The sequence below is a fragment of the Varanus komodoensis genome, unplaced genomic scaffold (genome assembly GCF_004798865.1).
Source record: "Varanus komodoensis strain SLA01 unplaced genomic scaffold, ASM479886v1 scaffold1, whole genome shotgun sequence".
NCBI classification, from domain to species: domain Eukaryota; kingdom Metazoa; phylum Chordata; class Lepidosauria; order Squamata; family Varanidae; genus Varanus; species Varanus komodoensis.
In genome coordinates this window covers 92,618,145-92,642,329 of record NW_025335268.1, presented here as the reverse complement: position 1 = coordinate 92,642,329, position 24,185 = coordinate 92,618,145, and the positions used below count along the sequence as shown (strand labels likewise).

Genomic DNA, 24,185 nt, shown 5'->3' with positions numbered 1-24,185 from the left:
ACTACCTTTGATTGAACCTGTCTACCCATCTTCATTTTAGTAATGGTCTGGTTTATGAAAACAGTGTACTACTGTTTGAGGAATGGAACTCTAAAGCCCCCTTGGAAATACAGAGCTAGATGCACAGTTATTTAGATCGGAGCTCTTATTCTTAAGCTCAGAAGCATTTCTTGAAATCCCGATTTACCAGCAACACAGCTTACCAAATACACAGCTCTTTGGAAAAAACTGGTGGTTTCCAATATTTTATGCATTGTTACAGTTTCCAGTTCATCAGGATCTAGTTGTTCTTTTTGATAGGGCATCCCATTAAAAAGCACTATAGGTAGAGGGCCCACACCTGTCTGTTCATAGTAACCACGCCCTTCCTGAAATAGAGAAGATACAGATAAAAATAGTTCCTCCCCATCCCTACTAATTTCATTGCAACATGTGCCACTGAAGTCTTTTTATACATGAATGATGTTAGATTCAAGTATTTCTGCCTTTTATTTTTCCAATATGCTTCCTATTGCATTATTGTCAGCAAAACATCCATAAATTAAGGTTTGCCTTGTGGAGGTCACCTCACCAACTCCCAGAGATGGGACCTGGAACCACATTTCTCAGTGCTCTTGGCTACTAGAAAGCTCATGATGCTACTTACTGCCTGCTTGCACTATTCACCACCATACTTTTTCACCAATGTATACACTAAGTCTCCCTACACAAAGACCAATGCAAATGTGTTGTAGTCATTGCCATGAAAGTGGTGTACAAAACCACACATTCTCCCGTGGTACTGAGACCTTTCCCCTGGGAAGTCTGTAGCGTACAGGTTCACTGTGCAGTTCTTCAACCCACTGGGCTTCATAGTGAATTAGCTGGTTGCAGTGATTGGAATTACCAGTGTTTGTTCCTGACAGAAGCATTTTGCTAGCTATGTTTGGATGTAAAAGGATTCAAATCCCCAATTGAAAACCTGGAGAGCTTGTGACTGCACTCCTAGCCATGAGGCCATTGAGAGGCCTCAGGCAAAGGAACCACTGTGGCTTTTCCTGGAAGTATGCTTGTGAGGGGACAAGACAGTATAGATTGAATAAGACAGCATCAACAAAGACATTCCCCATACTGTGTGCTGACTGGTGACTTCTATGTACTGTTAAGATGGCGGGGGAGCAGCCAAGGTTGTCAGGGAGATGGCAGGAATGTGTTAGTGTCACCATGCTGACTCTGGTTTGTTCAGCTAGCCTTGTACTTTCTACTTTGCTGGCTTAAGTGCCTAGGACTACAATTATAAACACTGGAATAACAGCCACTGGCATATAGGAACAGAGGGTAGGGTTGTTCATAGGAGCGTAGGGTTGTTCACAGACAGTGTTACAGGACCATCTTCTCACAGGCACTCAAACTTTTCAAAGAAATCTTATTGAAGAGGCATTTCAAAAGTTATAGGGCAGGACAATCTGTAAGCTATGCACAAATTTCTCACCTTTCTGTTTTGGTCATAGACAGAATCAACTCCTAAAATGCTATTGACTTCTACGTAGGGATATTGCTTCTCAAGAACACTAACCACATGTTCTACCTTTAGTTTTTCTCCTGTATTTAGCTTGTTATATATCTGTGAAGACAACATGAAACATACACCATTACAAACATGACCTCCAGGCTTCACGCTTTAGAAAACCATTATCAACTGCTTTGCCCTTTGACATTGCTGCCCCATATGCCTGGAAAGCTGTTCCAGAAAAAAAACCTGGTGCCATTTCTCTCTTCCTTCAAACTGCAGTTCAAAACCCACCTTTCCTTTGAAAACATTGAAAAATCCCTTTCAGCCCCTAATTAAATTTTGACAGGATCTTGGGGAGCCCTCAAATAGGACCCTCCCTTTCAAACCTGGGACAGCCAAGAACTCACAACCATACCTAACCACATACAATTAAAACAAGTTCATGGAGCAGTATGAACACTCCTGCTAACATTATACTGAACCACTGTAAGCAACTGCTAGTATAGTGCCAGTAGAATTTGCTGATGCAACAGCTTTTCTGGAGAAATGTCATACCAGCAAGTAGTACTGTCTCTGTCTTCAGAGGTTCCTATGCTAGGGCAACAGAGTTTATATCAGTGTTGGTGCCAGATAAAATACTACCCATTAGGCAAATCACATCCACCCAAAAGTTGACATATACAGCTGTAGTGCTTTCGGAAAAGGCTACTTACTGATATAATTGTCTGGAAGGCATAATTAGTATCTACTTCTTGTGTGATGTAGTTGTAAGCCCGAAGGAGAGCAACCCCAGCATCTTGCAACCCATCAACATCTTCAGAGTCATTAACCACAAAGACTAAGCCAATCCTATTTTTTCAAAAGATAACAGTAATTACATTAAACTCCTAACCAAGCACCCAAAGCTCAGCTGCTGACAGTGAAAATATGTGGGCTCATTTACATTGTCCTGCTTGGGGCTAAAGTAGAGACATAACACTGTCCCTTCCTTAACTACAGTCAAAAGGATTAGAAGCAGGATGTGTCACTCTGATTTCTCCTGGCTCAACATACTGTTTGCCCATATTCTCCTACCAACCCCTCTACCACAGTGAACCATTAAGTCTACACAGATATCCAACTATAGTGGATGGTAAACATGGGCACTCCTAATAAGAATTTGGAATCAACATCAAACAGAAGCACAGCCTGGCTACTATTAGCCTTGGCTCATTCCATCTCTGATTTCCCAGATCCCGCTTGATACCACAGCCTCCCTAAAGTTCCCACCTGTCAGACTCAGACTCACTGTTACTTATTTCCCCTGGCATGGCTGGAAAAGGTGTGGAGGGCAGGGGAAGAAGAGCGCATCATGCTTAACATTGGTCTAGCACATTTACACCTTCAGCATCAGGAAGGTGAATGGCTGTGAATGTCACTTAGCTTCAAACATGAAGTTAACATTTTAAAGTTTCTATACCCACTCCTAAATAACCCAATATAAATATCAACGCTTACCTCAGTGGTATGTGGTTACTAAGGAACATTTCAGCCACACTGAACAATTCTGTTGAGCTCTCATGGGATGGGTCTATTATAAGTACCTAAAAGCAGTAATAAAATGAAGAATTTGAACACCTTTTCATCACTGCAGAATGGCTAGAGCAGGCTTCCCCAGCTTGGTGCCCTTCAAATGAGTTGGACTCCTATTCCATTAACCACTCAGCCAGCACAGCTAAGATATGCTGCCCAACCCATCTAGAGGGTAACTGGTTAGGGAAGGCTGGACTAGATCAACACTTAAGAGTTATACAATTATATCTAACTGCAGCACACCAAATTTAAACCAGATTTGCCCATAGTTTAATAGATCTGACAGCTGAAGCTCGTGACAAACATCTGGGTTCTTCAAGTACATTTAGCTATTTTCAGCTGAAACTCATGGGGCTGTCATGAAGAGCAGACATACATTTTAGCAATAATGATATGTGAAGGTAATACTCCTGATAAGAATGATGCACTACAGTCCTAGTTACCTATAAAAAGTCTTGGTTTAGACTTTAAAATCACTAAATGACTCAAAGCCACACACATTTCAATAGTTGCCATTTCCTCTTCTTCTTAGAGATTGCCTCACTCATACTTTCCTCCTGGAAATTTGTCAAAGCCCAACCTTCTTTCAGAGGCATTGCAAGCCCTTTTAATTTAGATTCACTTTCAATTGTCAGAGCACAAGGTTTCAGTGACTGCAGTCTGACATCAGGAGCAACAGCTCCCACAATCCCTGACCAGTGAAGCCTTCTCCCAGGCTTGGGAGTGCTCTGTCTCCATGGACAGTGCAGAACACTTCTACTTTTAAGCTTACTGTGGTTTGGCTTGTCATCTGGTTCTGATGCAACAAGAAATAAATTGGGTGTAAAAAAAATTTAAAACTGCTCAGCTCTAGAAAGTTCAGGCTGCAGTCAGAACCAAATTAGCAATTGCTTACCAGATTATGGAAGTTTTTTCTTATTTGTCTAATCACACCAGGGAAAGTAGGACGCAGCAGCTCCTGGACACTAGAAGGCCAGGAATTATATCTGCCATCAACTTCAAGGTTATTAATCCACTAAAAACAACAAAAAAACCATCATTAGGTAAAATTCTGCAACTTAAAATACTAAATTCTACTTTCAAATAAATTAGAGTTACAACATTTGCAAACATTATTTCAGGTATCTATTGTAGCAAAAGAAAAGGACATAATACAGCTGGACTCCCATATCCACAGAGATAGGTTCCAAGCCCCCAAGGGATGCCTGAACTCATGGATAGTAGTAAACACTACATTTGCAGGGGTTGGGCACAGGACCTCACAAAAGTGAAAAAAACTAGTGAAAAACTGAATTATCTCTACAGACTTTACACTCACTGAGAGGCAAAACACGAGTGAAGTGGGCTAGTACTGAGACATGGAGTGTGGCATCCCCAAGCAAAGTGTGTAGTTCCCTAGAGGTATAACATAGTTTTTTGACTTCCATAGATCCTAACCCCCATGAATATGGAGGGCTGATGGTCAACCTCAGTAACTGAAACAGTAGATATGGTAGTTCTGTTGTACTACACAAAAAACCCTGAAAAAAGCAAATCTAAAATACAGCATTAGTTTTCCACTGCTTCTTGTTTTAATATAATGCAAACATTATGGGATTTGTTTGTTTTTGTGGGGGGGGGGGGGGGGCAGGGGGGGAGGCTGTCAATAGTTGAGTTGGACTTCATTGCAGAGACCAAATATAAAATCAAGGAATGAAGCTCAGCCTGATCTTATCACCACAGCTCTACCCTGCTTGCCTAACCATAAGGTTTAATCTCTTTGTTACAGCTCTTAAATGCTGTGAACTCAGAAGCTACTTTCTAGGATTTGGAACAGGATGTCTACTTTTGCCTCTGCCTCCTACCCTTCCTTTGTACTAGGTGCCTGGACATCAAGTGTCTGGACTTAAGAATAACTTTGTTCATTTAGAGGAAATTTTACCCAGATTTGCTTGACATTAAATTTCACCTACATCTCAGCTAAGACACAAAGAACATGAACAGAAAGATTCCCTTTCATAAAGCCTTCTAGTTGTGTTATCCTGTGCTGCAATTTTGCAGATCCTCGGCTGAAGCATAAATTCTTCAGGACAAGCCTTGAAGCATATACTAGTTCCACTTATCTACACTGTTCTGATACTTTGAACACATTGCAGAATCAGGGCCCAGTAACAGATAAAATTAAAAAGTGACTTCTTTGCTGTTTGATGGTAATCTCTCCATGCAGCTTAGAATTCTTGGAACCCATACTCACTGAAATGGCAGTACTTCTGATATCTACAGCATAGTCAGTGTCTGATGGCTGGATGTTTAGCTTTAACACATTGTGCATAGAAAGGCCTACAATTCCTAAACTGTGCAGCCCTTCCATAACGCGAGCTTCATTCCTCAGGACATCAAACAAGCTAGAAAGAGCACAGATCAGAAGAAACTTTAAAACAGAACTGTCAGGTATATCTCACCTTTTATCATTGCTAAACTGAATTCTATACAAGAAATACCAATAAAGAGAATTCGTACCTAAAAATGTCCTGTGTGTCTAGATCTATATGTAGTCCATTGATGAACAGGGCAGAATCCCCCACCTGTAATCCTAAGGTTCCTTTGAAGTACTGGAAAAAAGTGCAGCAAAACCATTGACAGAAGAATAAAAACTAAAATGGGTCATTTTTATGCAAGACTTCAAGAGCCCTTAATTTCCTATTGGATATTTCACTGACATACATTGAAATGTTAAATGAAACCCCCAGTGGAGCATTCATCTATATTCAAAGCTACAAGTCTGCAGCATTTGATCCGGAGGAATAATCCTTTCCTGTTTTTCTACTGCTGAACAATAATGTCTACAAGAATATACCTGCTATCCACATCAATATATGCAATAAAGTGAATTAGCTTACTCTAGAAACATAATTCTGGGATAATAAATTAAGAAAGTAAACCTAGGCTCGCTGACTGCCCATTCCGTGGTGACCCAGAACAATCCAAAGTTATGATTCCATCACCACCACTGTTCCACTTTCACATGGAAGGAAAATGAACAAACTAATTCAATTCTGTAATCTTCAAATCATCCACATATCTACTTCACTTATAAATAAAGTTAACATAATGCTTTATCAAATTGTAAAATCACTTCCTCATAGAAAAAACAAGATGGTCATGTTTGAGATTTTGGGCTAACAATATTGTCTGCCAAGTTGGAGAGCAACTGATGGAAAAGGGTTGCTATGCCCATGAAGTCTAGGCATTCTAGGGATAACATAAAAGCCATTGCAGGTGGCACATCTGTATTTCCAGCCAGATGTAATCTCAAAGGGTACACCAAACTGTCAGAGATCAGTAAGAATTAGGACTGTACCTGCCTCATTTAATATCTATGGCCTCCCAACACATTCTGGGGGGGGCACTATAGGATTATTTGGAGCCCCTGTCCTGCCCCCTTGCAGCCAGCAGAGAAAGAACCAGGCCTGCTAACATTGCAGGGTAGGAAATAAGACTCAGAGAAGAAGAAAAGGGGTATGTTGAGGGCCAGGGACATGATAAACTTGATTTGGCAGGTATGTAAGAAATCCAACGCCAGAGATCTGCACCTTCAGCAGACATAATCTGGGCAAATTTTGCCAACCTATATAAAATGAAATACCGCTGAAACAGACCAAAACCATGATCTATTAAAGGATGTCCCAATGACTTTTCCCAATTAGATTTAAAACTTTTCATTCATCTATGGACAAGAATAATTAATATAATTTTAAAAGTATTCTTTTTAATGACTTTTTCAGGTATACCAAAAGTTCAGACTAGGTAAAACATGTTTCCAATTTTGAATCCTGCGTGGATTTAAGACAAGCAGAATGACTGCAGGATATCTATTTGTGCCATACTTCAATGTGCAACATAGTTCCTGCCTTACCAAATTATTAAGCTTGTGTTTGTTTTATTCCCAGAACACACCACAAGAGCTACTTAACTGGCAGTCTCCATATGCCCTGGGATTTATTAAAAAACAAAGGCAAACACACAAGACCAAATTTTCGTTGGATGACTGCTCATTATTGATCCCTGGGAAATATCTAGCCTAAACCAGTTATGAGCCACTCTCCTGAAACTTCCTGAGCATACAGAGCTAACAACTCTTACAACTTTGTTGTAAGCCGCCCCGAGGCTTCGGCGAATGGGGCGGCATAAAAATGTTTTAATAAAATAAATAAATAAATAAATAAATAAACTCTACAAAGAACTTTAGTTTTTCTTGAAGATCCATCAACAGACTTTCCCCCTGATATTGTCCTAGACTGTAGCTACTATACTACAAGCAGAAACTTGTTTCTATAGCCATGGGACATTCTGTGCAAGACAAGAAGGGAAAAGGACAACATTCTGCTACAAGCCATTATCTTTTATTAGTCCTCACCACCTTCATAGCCCTGATAGGCCCAAAGTTCTGAGATCTAAATATAATGAGCATGTTTCAAATCAAACCTTAAGATCAGCCATCTCAGGAAAGACCATGTACTAAAACTATAACTTGCTGAAAGTCTCAGTCCTGTTCAAACAAAAAACCATTTTTAAAAGTATATTCTATATGCAAGTCTGCAGGTGCTTTTGCATTTCCTAGGGATTTCAAAGACTTTCAACAGATTCCTCTCCAGTATCACAATAAGATTAATTCTAGACACAGTAAAGTCAGGAGAGAAGTTGCTTATCTGGAAAAGTATAATATGCATAAATACTAGAAAAACCCAAGAGATAAACAGATAGCATTTGGCACACCTTATATAGATATCTTTAAAACATTCTGCTTTTTTTCAATCTGAACAGGCCTTAAGATTGGAAACACATTTTAGAAAGTTTTTTTAATAAACACTTATTATATGTTTTACTACTACAAATAGTATTTCATATTTAACTGAAAGTATATAAAGCATTAATTGAGCCATATAGGAAGCTACTTTATAAGAGCAGCAGAAGCATTGTGGTATAGTGGCTTCAGCCAGATTAGCAGACCTAGGTTCAAATCCCCATTCAGCCATGAAGCTCAAACCCACATATATGTATACAGAAATACTATTACTTTTTGGTTCTCTTCAATTTCTGATCTGAGTTCTGAAGAAACAACTGTCTTCGTTATTGCCCTGCAGAAATCAAAAGATGCAATTCCATCATCACCACTGGCCCATCCTTCTTTTATCATCCATTTTATTTTTGCAATACACCTGCCCCACACCTCCTCAAATTCCGTACATCTCAGATTCAACTGATACAAATAGTAAGCAAATAGATGTTTTAGAATTTAATGTTATTCATAAAATTAAAATGATGTCATAAAGAGAAATGACATCTACAGGATACAGTCAAATGGGGATGGATGTATGCCTCCAAGCCAGCATTACAGACATCCTAGGAGGATTATGGGTGAAGGCCAGTCCACACTCCTCCTGCTCTACAAAATAACTCAACAACCCATTTCAGTTCCTGAGGTGCCCAAAGGTATTTCATACACTGTGACCACCAAGCTCCCTTCCCTACCCCCTTAACTCTGCTTTGAGCTTGCTCTTATGACCTCTGAAGATGCAGCCAGTTTCTTTCCTCACTGGCTGCAGGAAGGGAGGAAAAATCTAACACAGATCTCCAGATCTGAGTCAGAGCTCTTTTCTGACCTCAGGCATGGAAGTCCAAAAATCCTATGGTCCTCTAGACACTAAGGGCCACAGGATCACTGTATTAAGCTCTCCAGTATAAACTGAACTAGAATTTAAATAGCACAAAAAGGCACAGTGATCAAGTGATCATGCCAAAATGATCAAGTGATACCACTTTTTCAAGACAGAAGGGCATAGTTTAAAAAAGTAGTAATTACCCTTAAAAAAACAAATCTAAAAATCCTCAAACACTTTTCTACAAAAGTAAATGGCTAGTTCAATACCATTTGTTAAATTTATGTAAGAGTTATAGTGACAGCAGCAGCAGCAGCAATTACCTAGCTTTTGTGGGAAAATTCTGACTTAGATCTTTCATGACCATTAAAGCATCCACAGTGGGGGCCGCCAGAATGCGAGCAGCAGTTTGGAAACTTAGATCTAAAAATGAGAACAGTGTGTTAAATCACAGGCCAGCCCTTCAAAGCGAAAACATGGAAGTCATGGAGGCATTTAGGGATGAATGTATAATGCAACTCATACACAGTTTAACAGCTTCCAGGAAATGTTATGTTTCACATTTGCCTGACACAAGCAAGTACTTTTATATACAAATAAAACAAATATAGGTGCATTACCTTGTAACTGCCATACTTTTAAGGGGGCCATTTCATTGGTGCTTTCAATAAGATGTTTTCTTAATTCTTTCAATTCTTCTTTCAAAGTGGGATGTAACTGCCTGAGAGAAAAAATGAATTCGGAGAACCTTATCATTTTTAGGCAAAACTAATAATTTCTCTAAGGCAGTGGTTTCCAACCTTTCCACAGCTAGAAACCAGCAAAAACAGGATAACAAAAAGATTTTTTGTTTCTGCTTTTTGTTTGAGGCAGAAACAAAGAGCACCATACATATAATACAGTATTCTGTACATTAGCTTCCAAACACAATACCACAAAAATGAAAATTCTCCAGAACCAGAAACCAAGCAACAAAAAATGGCAACAAAAGAACAAAATACTGAAATCGGCACAGCATGGCTCTTAGCTGGCTCCCACTGAGCCATCTCCCTCCTCCCTGCTGCCCCCACAGCACGAGCACCCCACCCCCATAATGCAATGCCAACTGAGGAAGAGGTGGTAGAGCGCAGCCAGCCCCTGCGACAGTCCGTGGTGAGTGGGATGAAGCCCCCCCGAGGACCGGCAGGAAATCTCCATTGCTCTAAGAGATGTGGATGTGGCTTCTTTTTTAACATCTCATAGGTGTTATTATGAAAATACTGCCAAGGTTCTTTATGGGCTTGTTTGCCAATCAGTTTCTGAACTGTTTTAGGTGGAAAGGCTTGTAAAGATGATGACTTTGTACCTTAGTTTTCCAAACAAAAATCCTTGCACTTCATCAATGGGGTCATTTTCACCTATTACTGTTGCATTCACATCTGTACCTGTAGAAAGAGGAAAGCCCCCCTGATTATGATACTGATCAAGATACCATCACTAATAATGAGATCAGTTTTGTGAGGCTTCAGCATACAAAGGGCTGTATGTAATGGCATTGCTCAGCCAGCGGAAAGGAAATGCTGGTAGAATGGTTTCCCCTTCTCTGCCCCACCCCCCAAATCTGCTTCAGCTGTTTAGGGAACTATCCAAAGCAAAATTGGAATGCGGGGGTGGGGATGTAGGGAAATCCTGTTGCATGATGGTTGGATGCAACTTACTATTACTACCACACTAAACTGTTGGAATAATGGCCTTGCTGTGCTTAATGTAAACTGCCATTGCAAGAAAATCAAAGCTTTCCAGACTAATTGGTGCATTTGAGCAGGAAAAAAGCTAGAAAAGCACTTTAAAAAGGAACAAATTATAGCATTTTATCTTCTGCTAAAAGTAATAATTTGTTAAAGGTAAATGTTTAAAGTTAAAAATAATTTTTGTAGCCCTGTTTTGGCATTTCTTCATTTTTGTATTATTCTGGGAAGGTTTCAAAAACTGAAGGTAGCCCAGACCTCTCGCATTCCCTATGTGCCTGCCCACCCTCTAAGATCTGGGTCAGAGGTCCTTCTTTGGAAGCCCTCTTTGCTGTGCCTTTGTTGTTGGACCATCCTGAGACTTTATGTATAGGAAGGGTACAAAAGTTAAAAGGGCGGGGGGCTAGTCAAGACCACATCCTAAAATAAACAAGAAACTTCCTAAGTCCCACATCCTTCATGATGGTCCCAGAACTCTCCCCATTGGCTGTACAGGGAGCTGATGTCAAGCACTTTCCCTGGTGGTTAGAAGCCACTCATTGCACAAAAGGGATGGAATGGTGTTGCTGCTCCTCATTCTTCCTCAGAAGAAATTAGAAAGGCTTGGCTAAGCATGGCACACTTTTGCTTAGGAGGCAAAGTAGATCACTCTATAGAGACAGCAAATTTTCTGTTATCTCTTCAAGATTTTTCAATGCTACAAATAAGAACATTTCCCTTCATTCCCCGTTCCTTTTAAGGATTTCCATATATTGGGGCGATTTGTTGCTTTTCATGTGCTAAAATGTCATTATTGGAAAAGGGGGCAATTAAGCATGTGTGTCCAATATTAGTCCTTGGGCAGCCTTAAGAGAAATGCAAAGCAAAAAAAACACAAATCAAGACTCTTAAGAATGGGGCCTTTGAAGCCATGAAGCTGGTCACAATCACCCTTCCCTTAATATGGCAGAACTGTAACAGGCTGTCCGGGAAATCAAGCCTGACATACTCGCTGAATGCTTAGGACATTGTTTCAATGGTTTGGCATTTACTGCTGTTATTTAGTTTGTTGCAAACCGTCTTTTATTACAGAAAGGTGGCATTGTAAATACATGTGATTGAGATTAAGCAGCATGTTGCTATCCTGAAAGAGTAATTTAATCCTAAATAGGCCAACAGAGATTGAGCAGGAAGAAAAGTTTTGGAGCATATGCCATCTACTCTTAAATGTAAGAATTCACCTTTCACCTGGGTATCATCCTTGGCCTTATATTCAGTGCTTTTAATTGCCAGCTCCACGCCATAGCCCGAAAGGTAGACTTTTTCTTTACTTGGATTCTACAAGAAAAGGTAAAATCAAAGTAACATTGTCCTGAGAAAACATTTGCTAAATTTATTTTTCCCAATTTTGCCATAAGATGAGTTGCTTGCAGTTGGACAAACCTTCTTTAAACCTCTCCAGGAAATACGTACGATTTTCCTGCCCACTTCCTCTTTGAGTAAGAATGTTGTGCAACTGCCACCGACAAGAGAATGAAGAGTGGCTTCTGTACAACAAAGCATAATTACTCTTCTTTTCTTCGCGGTAGTTCTCAGGAGGAAAAAGATACTGCTATTTACCAATTTAAACCTTAGTCCTGATGCTTTCTGGGCACCTCTTTTTTTATCCAGGTCTTTTTGACACCAAACAGGCATTGGACTTGGGCAAGGCAAAGCCTGACATCCTTCTAGGCAGGAGCAGTAGGACACATATGATGAGAGTAATGCATGACCAGCTGCTACCTTAGGCAGCAAGGTTACTGCTCCCCTTTCTGTCCATCCACTGACAAGAGGAAAATCCTGTAACAGCTGTCTAATAAAATTCAGTGCAGAAAAACTAAGGCCTCAACAGCCATAAAAGGCAGCAAAAATATGCCAGAAGCCAAAAACAAAAGACAAAGAAGAAGAAAAGAAAGGACAACTCAAACCAGAAATACCCAACCCTGATGCCTTTCTAAAATTAATGGCAACAGGTTCCACATCTTTCATGCCTTGTATGAACAGAGAAGATATTACCTTGGTGAATATTTCACAAAAGGAACTTTCCAAGGTACACAAATATTTAAAAACTGCAAAGCATTTAGTGCCAACTGACTTGGCAAAAATTGTTTCACTCTACAAAAAACAGTATCTTTAATTTTAGATCTTAAAAAATTCAGACCAAGCATTGTGAACAACAAATGCTGTTCCTAAAAAATACAACCCCCCCCCAAAACACACACAACACCTTTTTCTAGATCATACCAGTACTTACAGCAATGTAATGCCTAAGGACGTAAGTGACTTCTCCTGCAGTAGCTTTTTCTACAAGCAGTTTGTGGAATCTAGAGAACTCTTTAGAGCCAATCTCAGCATACAGAATTACAACAGGGCTTTCAGGGTTTGAAACTGGATATTTGTGGTCCCCTTTGAACATAAAAGGCTTTGGTCTAAAACGAAACAAAAAATACAAATACTACCCTTCAGCAAGATGAAATATTGCACATGAAGCATGTTGAACAGATGAGAATGCTATACAAATGGACAGTATCCAGCACGGAAACTGTGCCTCCACTTATCCTGTTGTGGCTGCAGGACCAACCATCAGAGCAACATTAGCACTTCCTAAAGCAATCCCGGCTCATTTATGGAATAAGAGAAGTCAACAGAGCTCCCTTCTATAAGCTTTGCTGTCCTGCAAGCAGCACTGGATACTGCTCATATTCTACTAATTCTAACACTTGCATCAGTTAAAGGTGATTTACCATGAAAATTTAAAAGAAGTTCACACTGAGCTTCAACCCAGTGTGGCATTATAGGTTCAGAACAGGCCTCAGGAGATCTGTGTTCTAATCCCCACTCAGTCTTTAGGTTCACTGAGTCACACTGGACCAGTCACTGATTCTCAGCCTAGCCTACCTCACAGGTCTCTTATGAGGATAAAAATGGAGTGGAGGAAGATTATGTAAGCTGCCTTGGGTTCCATGCAGGAAAAAGGCAGGATAGACATCTGCCTTTCTAACCAATAAATAATATAATCTATTATTACTCTGTTTTCCTAAAATGGAAACTGAATATCCAATGGCATAATCTCTGCTCCCTTTTGGAATGGGAATTCACTCATTAGAACTTGTTTCCAGAAGGAAACAGAAGTTTTTTCATGTAGACACGAATAAAGCCTTAGACAAAATGAAATTGAGGCAATACAGCACATGCTGGATTATTTTTTGTAAACAGGTATAACTTATTACCTTTCCTTTCTAAAAGCATTCTGTAAAACACCAAAAACATTTTGTGAAGGACTTTAATACAGAGAAGCTGTTCTATTGCTGAAACATGTTATTCTTGTATTATATGGGGGAAAGCCCATAAACAACATGCAGAGACAGAGAATTTATAAACAAGGAACTTAAAAGAAAATAACCACGACCACCAAACAACTATCCCTATTATTTCTCTCTGAACAGTCCTCATCTTTTAGCTCTCATACTACAAAATTCCAGCATTGTTAAACAGATCTTTTCTATATCTGCTGTGTTCTCCAGAAGAGGAACAGGAAAAATAATAGACCAAACGCTTTAATTTTGAGTTGTAAGCCTGTCATCATGAATCTGCACCAATTTGCTTCAAGGACACTTTCTTGCTTTGCAAGTAGTTTCAAGATATCCACCTTAATCCAGAATACAGTATAAGGATTTGCTTACTTTCAGAATGAATTTTTGAAAACAAAATATATGTAGTTAAGGAACAGTTCATTAACATTGTAACAAAATGAGAAAGAAAGTGTAGTTGATGGTTTGGTATAACATAAAACAACCTTTCTGAAGCTGTCTGTAGAAGTATCCCAAGTTTCTCAGAGTCACAAGTCTTCTTTCCATGGACGACAAAGAATGCATTACATCCTTCTGGTGGGGGTTCATCAGCTGCTATCTGAATTAAAACATATCTGTTATCATATGATGGCATCTCTATTAGGGAGGAAAGTAAAGCTCATCATAATAATAGCCGGAAAGTCAAGGGAACTGTTTCTAATGGATTCATTTGTGCAGCAAAATTTGTCCTATATGAGCAAATGGCAAATAGTCATAGCCACTGCATCATATCAGAGTTGGCCACAACTTGGAGAATTACGGCATTTGCACTGAATCAAGGCTGAATCAACACATACCACAAAAAGAAAGGCCACTGTATTCTATAATCAACTGAGGTAACCACGGGTCTTGAAGCTACACAGAAGACAAAGGGACAATCTTAAAATACTTTCGCTATGTCTTCTTTTGTGTTCCTTTGTAATGGTGGGTCAGGAGCTGGCAGAGGAAGGTGGGTACGTTAGCCATACAGGGAAGGCAGAACAGCAAGCAGAAATGTTCACAGTTCGTTTTGCAATTTCAAAATGTGGGGAAAAGTATTGAAAAGTAATTTTAAAAAATAAAGGAAAAGTACCCATGCTGTAAATTTTGGCTACACTGGTATCAGGCCTAATACTTACCTGAGATGACAGGAAAGAGGTGGAAGAAGGCAGATGCTTCAAGCCCATCTGCTTTCTAACCAATCAGGAACTGGGGGGTAGTAGCCAAGACACATCACGCGAGACCTCATTGTGATATTGCCAACCTCAATATAAGCAGTAAACTTAGTCATTGCCCGTAAAGAAGTAGGGCCAAATACAAGGTGGTTAGCAAGTTCAAAGACAAAGGGCACCTGTCATTTCCTCTTGCATTACTACTGCCTGTATGAATTACAATCATCAAAGAAGTTCCCAAAGCTTCATACTAACCTGCTGAAAGGCTTGAACTGTAGCTGAGTAAGAACGCAAAGACAAGGCAAATTTCAACAAGTTCTTTTGCAAAGATGAAAGACTCTGGGAAGCTGCTTCCAACATTGCATAATAAGAGGAAGAATCAGTACCTGCCAGCACACAATGTAAACTATTTAGTTTTTATCAAAACAAAAAGTGGTTTTTAAAATCATCACTTAGAATTGTTATAGCTTATACTGCAACGGTTTGCAATAGAAATGCCCAATTCCAAACTGACCAAGGCATCATATACATTCCCAACTTGCAGCACCCTGTGAAACGTAGACATACATGAGTCAGGAGGTGAAGGGGCTCACTCATCTTCCCAAAGCAGCCACAAGAGAGTTGTCACAGATGGAGGGGCATGGGCGGGAATCTGCTTGTGAGGAACAAGGCGTGGGGCTCCTTTGGCAGGAATGCACGGGAGCACACACAGCTGCGTGTGACTGGCGGCCAGAGCAGGGGCAGCTGCGTCGGGAAGGAAGAATAAAGGCAGGAGGAAGATGAAGGGGGGGTGGATAGAGGAAGAGAGAGTGGGCAAGAGAGCAGGGAAGCGGATGGGGAGGGGGAAGGAATAAGGTGACATGCAAAAGCAGCCTTTGGGAGAATGCTGGCAGCAGCTGGCATTGCTGCAATGTGCAGACAGTCAGACAGGAGCAGCAAGGGCAGACCCTGTGCCCAAGACTCACAGCTGCCCACCTCCCCGAGGCTATGTCGCTCTTTGCCTTAGAACCAGGGGTTAGGAAGGGTCCAGGTGAGGAAAGGGCTTTGCGTTTCGGGCAGTTCGGCTGCAGCGGAAGCTGTAAACTACAAATGAAAGGACCTGCCAGGCGCCTTCAACACGACCCTCCCTCCTGATCCAGTTACAACATGTTTAGAATATCTTCCATTGTTGTTTATCATGCAACACAATATTTTGTTTCCTGATCTTAGGCTACTTTTCTCCAAACTTCCATACTCTGTCTGTCTGAACTTGACCATCCAGACTCACTGGAGACTGCATGTAGACAATGCAAATAAACCTATTTATTTTTATTTATTTATTTAGGAAGCTTCTATGCCGCCCCATTCGCCGAAGCCTCGGGGTGGCTCACAACAATAAATAACAACGATATAAAAACAATGTAATTGGAGATGTCCTGGCCAAAGATGTAAAATGAATAAATAATATTAACAATTAAAATGACGTTTAAATAAAAAGGTCTTGGCCTGGCGCCAAAAACAAATAACGACGGCGCCAGGCAGACATCTCTGGGGAGCGCATCCCATAGATTGGGCGCCACCGCAGAGAAAGCCCTCCTCCGGGTCCTTACCCTCCTAATATCCTTCACAGAGGGTTCCCGGAGAAGGGCCTCTCCTGCTGATCTTAAGGGGCGGGCGGGCACATATGGACGTAAGCGCTCCTTTAGGTAACCAGGACCCAAGCCTGGTTTAAGATTTAAGATCTGTTCAGAGTTCACATCCATTCTGGACATAATTTTTACAATAAGTCAATATTCATCTGTGATCTGTTTTAGCAGATAACTTCAACAATAAGCAGTTTAATAGCAATACAACAAAATCACAGATATTCTAATTAGTAATGACATTTTTCCATTAACTAAACTTTTGAGAAAAGTCTATTAATCACAAACCATAGTTGTTACTATTAAGTTCTAATTTGTGCAATGCCAAATACTTCCACATTTCAAGTAGCTCTGGTGCTAAGTTGTCTGCTTAAAAGCCACTGGTCCTAACTGTTCAAGGCTTCAGAAACCAAAGTTCATCGTACTGTGACCTGGCACCGACTCAGGTCACTGTGCCTTCCTTTCTTCCCATTGTTAGGTGTTTGTGCTGAGGACAGCATATTTCTATTAAGCCAAAGTTTCCCATCCCATCTAAGGGCACAATCCAATGTATATTTAGAGAGAAAAAGCCTATAATTCCCAGCATGCCCCAGGTAGTCACACTGGTTGTAGCATGCTGGGATTTGTAGGCTTTTTCCCCCCTATGTGTAGGATTATTCCTTCGGGCAGTAAATTCCTATCTGACCCAGGCCTTTATGTTTGTCATCGTTATACTATCTGTCACATATTCAAAATTTGGCTCCCCCTCCCACCCCGAAATCTGAAATAGAATTTAATTCTTACACTGAAAAACATTCTACATCCTTAAAGCAGGCTTATACAATCTAGGACTCAGGCTGTGGTCTGAATTCATCCAGCTATGTATTGTTCTTTTGTATTGTTACCTGCTTAGGAAGTTGTCCAGGCCCTGGCAAACATTTATTGAGTCTAGTGACTGTATATCAGTGATTTCAATTTGGCCTGCTCAGTAACCAAGTAGTACAGGTCTACCTTAAATGGCAAAGTTATCTCTGCATCTGACTGGTTACCATTTTTATCCATGATAGAAACACTTTCAAAGTATAAAAAGCGATGTTATTAATAATATAATTAATAACTAATAATATAATTAATATTAGATTAATAATTAATAATATAATTAATTATATTAGATTAATTATCTCTAATTAATTATATTAGAGAGCCAGTGTGATGTAGTGGTTAAGAGCATGGGACTGGGACTCAGACAACCTGGGTTCTAGTCCCTGCTCAGCCATGGAGCCAACTGGGTGACTTTGGGCCAGTCACAGACTCTCAGCCCAACCTACCTCACAGGGTTGTTGTTGTGGGGATAAGATGGAGGAGGAGAATGATGTAAGCTGCCTTGAGCCCTTTGTAGGAAAAAGGCAGGATATAAATCGAAAAATAAATAAAATATAAATAAATAAATTATGGTATATAATGTTACGCTGTAAGTAGAAATTTGAACTGAGAAAATCAGTTCTCAGTATTTCTCACTTATACTGAATATGGTTTATAAACAATTTTAAATTCAGCACAAATATTACATCCAATTAACAAAGCAATCAAGGAAGGTTATGATTACCATCACGGTGGGATGATCCAAAGTCTTGACAAGTTTCAACAAAATTCCAAAACTTCTCTTGACCATCCTCTGCTAAAAACTCACTGTGGAAAGAAGGGAAGAATTACATTTAATTAACCACATACATGCACACAAACAGCTGTTAAGGAAACTATCTGTGATTGAGAAAGTCCATGCATCTAGTTTCATTCAGCTATGAATACAGTTATTATTTCTCAATAACCAGAATTTAGGTCATATCACTCTTTGTTACAGGACTCTTCACTGAGTTACCAAAATGATATATGTAAAGCACTTTGAAAAGCAACAACTAGCCAACATTCTTACCTTGCTTCGAGTAATAAAGGGGTGGAAGGCCATTTAGTAGTCAAGGATGTTGTAACTGCTTTTGAATCTGCTTTCACAAGGGAGAAGCTCACCCAGATTCCAATAAGTGCAATTAGAGTTCCCATCTTAAAGAACACCTGAAGAATGACAACATTTATCTTGAAAATTATACTGCATATAAACTGCCTAACTATGATTAATCAACCCATGTAAAAGTTTCAGTTTTCTTGAGATGGAGTAGAACTGGGAGGCAGAGCTACCTGCATAATCCTCCCATTAATACATTTTTGCTAATAAACAGTGGCGTAAGAGAGAGGAAAGATTCCTTTCTGCTTAAGGTAATACAATAGGGAGCAAATGCCCCTCCAGAGGTTTATCCATGTTCAGAGGCTGTCTACTGCTTCTGATTCTTTTTGCTTGATCCTACATATGACAAAATGGCATATTTACTGATAATTGAATCATAAGAAGGAGGGATATTTTCCTGCAATCAGGATGGTACCATGAGCTCTCTTGACTAAAGTGGCTCTTTGACTAGTTGTCTACACAGTGAACAGTAATCTCTATGCAGATTCTCTATCTGCAGCTGCCTGTCAGGATTTGGGCTGCTCTGGTGGCCAGAACCAGAGCAACCACCACCACATTTGCAGGATCAGCCCCAGGCCTTGCTGGGATTCTCAGTCTACTGGCAAGTACCAGCTGAGATTCCTGGGCGGGGGTGGCGGGGAGAACTGTACCACAGAAAGCTCTTCCCTCCAGAACTGGCTTCAGCAACACAGGTCTTCCAGTTTGCTACTGTGCCTATATCCTGCCTGACCTTTCCTGCTCCTGGCGCCTGCTGTGTCTCCTGCCTTGCCATGTGGCTTCAGCAACACAGGTTCACCAGCTTGCGGCAATGCCTATACTTTCCCTGACTGCTCCTGCCTTTCTGTTACCTTGCTGTTGTGCTTGGCTCACCTATATCCTGCCATGCTGTGTTGCCTCAGTAACACAGGGCTTCCTGTGAGATCTTGCCCTTGCTGCATCTGGTTCCTGTTGCCTGTTGCCCTGTTATCCTGTCCAAGGTACCTGCACCTCTGTTTGTCCTCTTGGTTCTTGACCCTTAGCGTGTTCCTGAGCTGTGCTCCTCGTGCATTCTTCCGGTTTCTGATCTCAGCCTACAGTCTTCTGATCTACAGCCATCTCAGTCTGTTCCTTTCTTGTTTCTGGCAGCCCACATTCCTGCTACAGACCTTGGAAGTGCCTTTCAGAACCAGAAGTTAGCTGCCAGCAAACAGAGCCATGGCAGCTGAAGCAGGAAAGGCATGTCATGGTGGCTTGCAGATGTAATAATTCATAGCAGTAACTCAAGATGGAGGAGGTTCTTTTGCCAAATTGCCCCATGTGGTTCTCAAGTATGGAAGCTGTCTGGAGACCATAACTCAAGAGGCAGAGCACATACTTCGCATGCAAAATATCCCTGGTTCCACTCCAGGCCTCTCCAAACAGGGCCTGGAAAGAATCCACTTGAAATTCTGGAGAACTACTGCTAGTCAGTGCTGACAATACTGGCTTAGATGCAGCATTAGTTTTATTCATTATAAAGCATTTACCTATATTCCTAAACCAGATACAGTGACCGATGCTGCAGTGGTTGGCCTGCCCTCTCCCTGCCAGTCAATACTGCTGCTTGTTTCATGCCTGTTATAGGCTCCTTTGAAATGCAATAGAAGAGGGCCCTGACTGCTGGGTTCACAATTACAAGCTAAGAGGGTTAGGGCAGTCCCACAGGAAAACATTAAAGCCTGCACGTCTGTTTTCAGCCTTGCCTAAATAATTGTGAGGCAAAACCTTAGGCTTTTCAACTTACTGCACAAAAATAAGGCTCTCAGTTGGACATTTATTAATTCTGTCCCAAATTCTATGCCATGAAAATCTAGTTAGTAATTTAAGTGCCGCAGACTCTTGGCCTTAACTTTGCAACATGGCTTCTGTTCTGCAACCGGCACATGTATCATTGATCATTTGCCATACAAAGACACACAGTATCCTGGGGAGCTACAATTATGTCTAAAAAGCTCCCTTTATACTGATGGTAGACCCTGGTCTATACCCAGTAGGATGTATTTAGTTGAAGAGCATTACAAAGGATCTTGGGCAGTAAGGAGAGGGTATCACTCTCTCTGCCTGGGACACTGAAGAACCTGCTACTCAAATTAAGTACTAATGGCCTAGCTGAACACAGCTGCTCACTGCAAAGGGTAAGCTAGGCAATACCCACCCACCTCAGAAAGCAACTTCTCTTCTGAAAAGACTTTATTTCCTTTACTGGCAATTGTTTCTTCTTTGTGGGTTTTAACATAAATGTGTGTGGCCTGGGGGTCACTGGGAGTCCCGCAGGAGGTTTTGTTCATAAATGTTTTAAAAAGGCACCTGAGGACACAGCAGCCATTGGTGGTGAGCGTAATATTTTGCAGGCGTCCCCAACCCCTTCCCCATTTTTTTAACATGCCATTCCTGGAGCCCAAGAGAATGTTCCAGGAGTCCCATTTTTTCCATGTAATGTTAGGAATCTTAGTCTGTTGCTATTTTTCCCTTCTCTTCCCTCCTCACTGCCAGTTTTTGAAATCTGCCATCCTAGAACGCATGGGACTTCTCATAGTGCATGTCCCCATTCATCCCAGTAGGCTGAGATGAGAAGGAATGCAAGGCTTATTCCAGTTGCCCTGCTGAAGGCTTCTCCAGGGAAGGCTCAGTCCCTTTTCAACTATCCTTGCTATCCCAGTTGTTCGTACTGAGGGCAAGGAGAGTGGCACATAGAGCCATTCCACTGGCCCTATTCAAGGACATTCATTTTTCTCCTCTCCCTTTCTTATTCCCTCTAATTTGTGTGTCATGCATTGGATTTTAATCCTGTGGGCAGGGAGCCTCTTTAGGCGATGAGTAAGATAAAAAAATACTTTAAAGGTACAATCCTATGTATATTTAGACAGGAAAAAAAAGCCTACCCTTTCCGCTATGCCCCAGCCAACTACTGCGGGTTGGTGCATTCTGAGGGTTGTAGGACTTTTTCCTATCTAAACATGCATGGGATTGTGCCCTAAATATGTGGGAGCAGTCTTATTACTTGAGATAGCATCCCAGGAATAAAAGATTTTGGAATTGACTCTCCAGGACCAGAGATGTTACTTTGACCTCCAGAGAGGAAATCCAAACAGGGATAGTTTCTCCACATCCCTTGCAGTTGTCATGGAAAGCTCCACAACAGTCTCCTCTCCTGACTTCAGTGCTCCAATCTTGGGCGAGGCTGCAAATAACGGGGCAGGGAAGGAGAGGTGTTGAGGCTCTGTAACCACCTGATGCCTCCAAGATCCCATCCCAGTAATTCTGCTGGATGTGCTTTTGAGCAGAGAGATGAAGAGTGCCTCAGTTGTGCCTCCTTCTTAGCCAGGTATGTTCTGGTAGAGGATGTTCAGAGCACTCTGACATCACAGCAGTTCAATGAAAAGCCTATGGTCGTTCTTTTATTTTGAAATGAGTTTTCTATTTTTTAAAAAAAGTTTAAACCCAAGCTTCAGTATGCATGTTCTCTAGAAAGCGCTAGTGCCATAGCGGAAGAAGCTAGGTTCTAAAGAGTGGGATAATACCATATTGTGCTCATGCACTTACAGGAGACCCAGTGTTCATGCAATGGGGATTTATTGCTTCTAAAACATACCAGAAAGGAGCAGAAATAGGCACTGCCAGAAAGTCAGCAAAGCTTGTACAAGAGAACACTGTTGACCCGCCCAGATTTAGAAACATGCATTTCTGATTGTTTTTAGAATTATCCTTAGAAGGATAACACAACTGTCTAAGTGCTGGGTCCTGTAATCACAACAGAACTTGTGGAGAGCTCCCCACTGCATACTGCTTTCTCCTGGTGTTATATAGATTCTCCACCTTACCCCACTTTGCACATAAAATCTCGACCTTAGTTGGCCTTTTCTGTGCAACCTCTTTTGCTCTGTCTCCTGTGATCCCAGGCTCTGCCTCTTAGCTGCCCTGTACTTTGTGTCATCACCCCTGCTGAGCACCAGCTGCCACTGAGGAAGGACTAGGATCAGTAGGAGAGCAATGCTCAAGATAACTGTGCTCAGGATACCTGTACTTTCAACTTCTTCCTCCTGAAACAGGGGCCCACTGATTAACTTTAAAACAGAACATGCTCACAGGCTTACTGAGGAAGGGCAGCCAGAGTTATCTCTCTGTACTCCTTTCACCAGCCGAGCATGGAGCTCTTTTCTTGGTCTAAGCCAGTTTTCCCGACCTCATGCGCTTCAGATGTTCTGGACTACAGCACCCCTGTTCTTCGACCATGGGCCTTGTTTGCGGGAAGTGGTGGCAGCTGTAGCGCCAAACTTCTGGAGGGCAGCAGCTGGGGAAGGTGAGGTTTGTCAAAAGCATGGACAGGGTAAGGGCAGCCTACACTCCGGGCAGTCAACTCATGAGTTCCTCTTTCCACAGCTAGGTAATCCAATAGAGAGCAGAGTACCACCTGACAACCAATGGGAAAGGGCGCACACGCTAAGCCCGACTACCAATAGGAAACCCGGGAGTGGATAACTCCCGGCGACCAGGCCCCGCCTCTTATTCCTCTCCGAACACGACGTGAATCAGAGGAGTAGGACCAGGGACCCGGATGTTCAACCCGAATTAAAAAAAACACACGGTGATCGCCGTGAGCAGAGCGCTGCCTCGTCCTCATCGGGCCAGCTGATCTACTTAGAAGGCGCGCTCCTTCTCTGCGCAGAGCCGCTGTCAGGACAAGCCTTCCCCTCCTCCCCCTGAAGAGTTACCTGCAGCCGAGAGTGCAGCGGAGGCGCTCAGAAAAGCCTCCAGAGCGGCTTCTCGCGCTGACACTGAGGGGGGCTCAATCGGGAGTGTTGCTTCCGCTGCCGCAGCAAAGCACCCCTCCCCCTGGCGAATGATTGGGTCTCGGCTGGCCCTGCCCACTGCGGTGATGCTTTCGCCTCGCTGTGCACGGCCATTGGCTTAGGCGGCGCTTGCGTAGAGCTCTGTGGGAGTCGTAGTTCGCGATCCAAACGTCACCGAGGCTGATATCGCGAGATGTTGGGGGCGAGTAGTGGGACACGATTGGCCGTCTCCGAGGAGGTGGGGCGCTCGCTTTCCCTATCCGCCTACTAAGCTTCTAATTGGTCATCTTTCCTTGGAGGGCTTTTAGCAAATGGTTTTGGAATGGAGATTGAGGCTCTCTGTTTGTTGGGCGATGGCGGGAAAACGGCCGCGTGCCCACATAAATTAATGGACTTGCTCCTTTCCCCTTCAAGTCCCCGTTAAAAAGTCAAGAAGTAGGACTGTAGCCTACAGTACCCCCGATGTTCTTATTCCTGGTTATTCTAGTTCTGGGAAATAAAAAATACGTGAAGTGTGTAACCTTACATATATAGTATCGCCATTAACAGTATCACCAGCACACTTAGGATGCCTTTATGACAGCAACCTTTAGAGTTTTCAGTGCAACCTACTACAGCCTTCAGTACCTTGTAGAATTCTTTTCCTTTCAGACCTACCCTGGAGCCAAACTAAGAAGATCCAGCCTCGAATCCGTTGTTTGGATGAGTGAACTTGGGCCACTCAAACTCAAAATTACTTAATGGAGCTGCTGCGAGGATAAAAAGCGGCACCCCTACCAAGCTGTGAAATGGGGTGAGGCGTTTTCC

The 24,185-nt window shown here is 41.8% G+C and overlaps 1 protein-coding gene across 1 annotated transcript in view; it reads right to left on the bottom strand.

Moving 5' to 3' along the window:
- Window positions 1–23,414, bottom strand: part of UGGT1 (UDP-glucose glycoprotein glucosyltransferase 1) — a 52,544-nt gene extending 29,130 nt beyond the window's left edge. Inside the window, 18 exon segments of the mRNA XM_044435832.1 lie at window positions 204–368; window positions 1,472–1,603; window positions 2,206–2,341; window positions 2,990–3,075; window positions 3,960–4,079; window positions 5,298–5,448; window positions 5,564–5,655; window positions 8,121–8,181; window positions 9,027–9,126; window positions 9,324–9,424; window positions 10,049–10,127; window positions 11,651–11,747; window positions 12,703–12,877; window positions 14,245–14,357; window positions 15,205–15,335; window positions 18,157–18,239; window positions 18,484–18,620; window positions 23,301–23,414. Coding sequence (XP_044291767.1) covers window positions 204–368; window positions 1,472–1,603; window positions 2,206–2,341; window positions 2,990–3,075; window positions 3,960–4,079; window positions 5,298–5,448; window positions 5,564–5,655; window positions 8,121–8,181; window positions 9,027–9,126; window positions 9,324–9,424; window positions 10,049–10,127; window positions 11,651–11,747; window positions 12,703–12,877; window positions 14,245–14,357; window positions 15,205–15,335; window positions 18,157–18,239; window positions 18,484–18,608 — 1,947 coding nt within the window. The 5' untranslated portion in view covers window positions 18,609–18,620; window positions 23,301–23,414.
- Window positions 23,415–24,185: the final 771 nt, after the last annotated feature.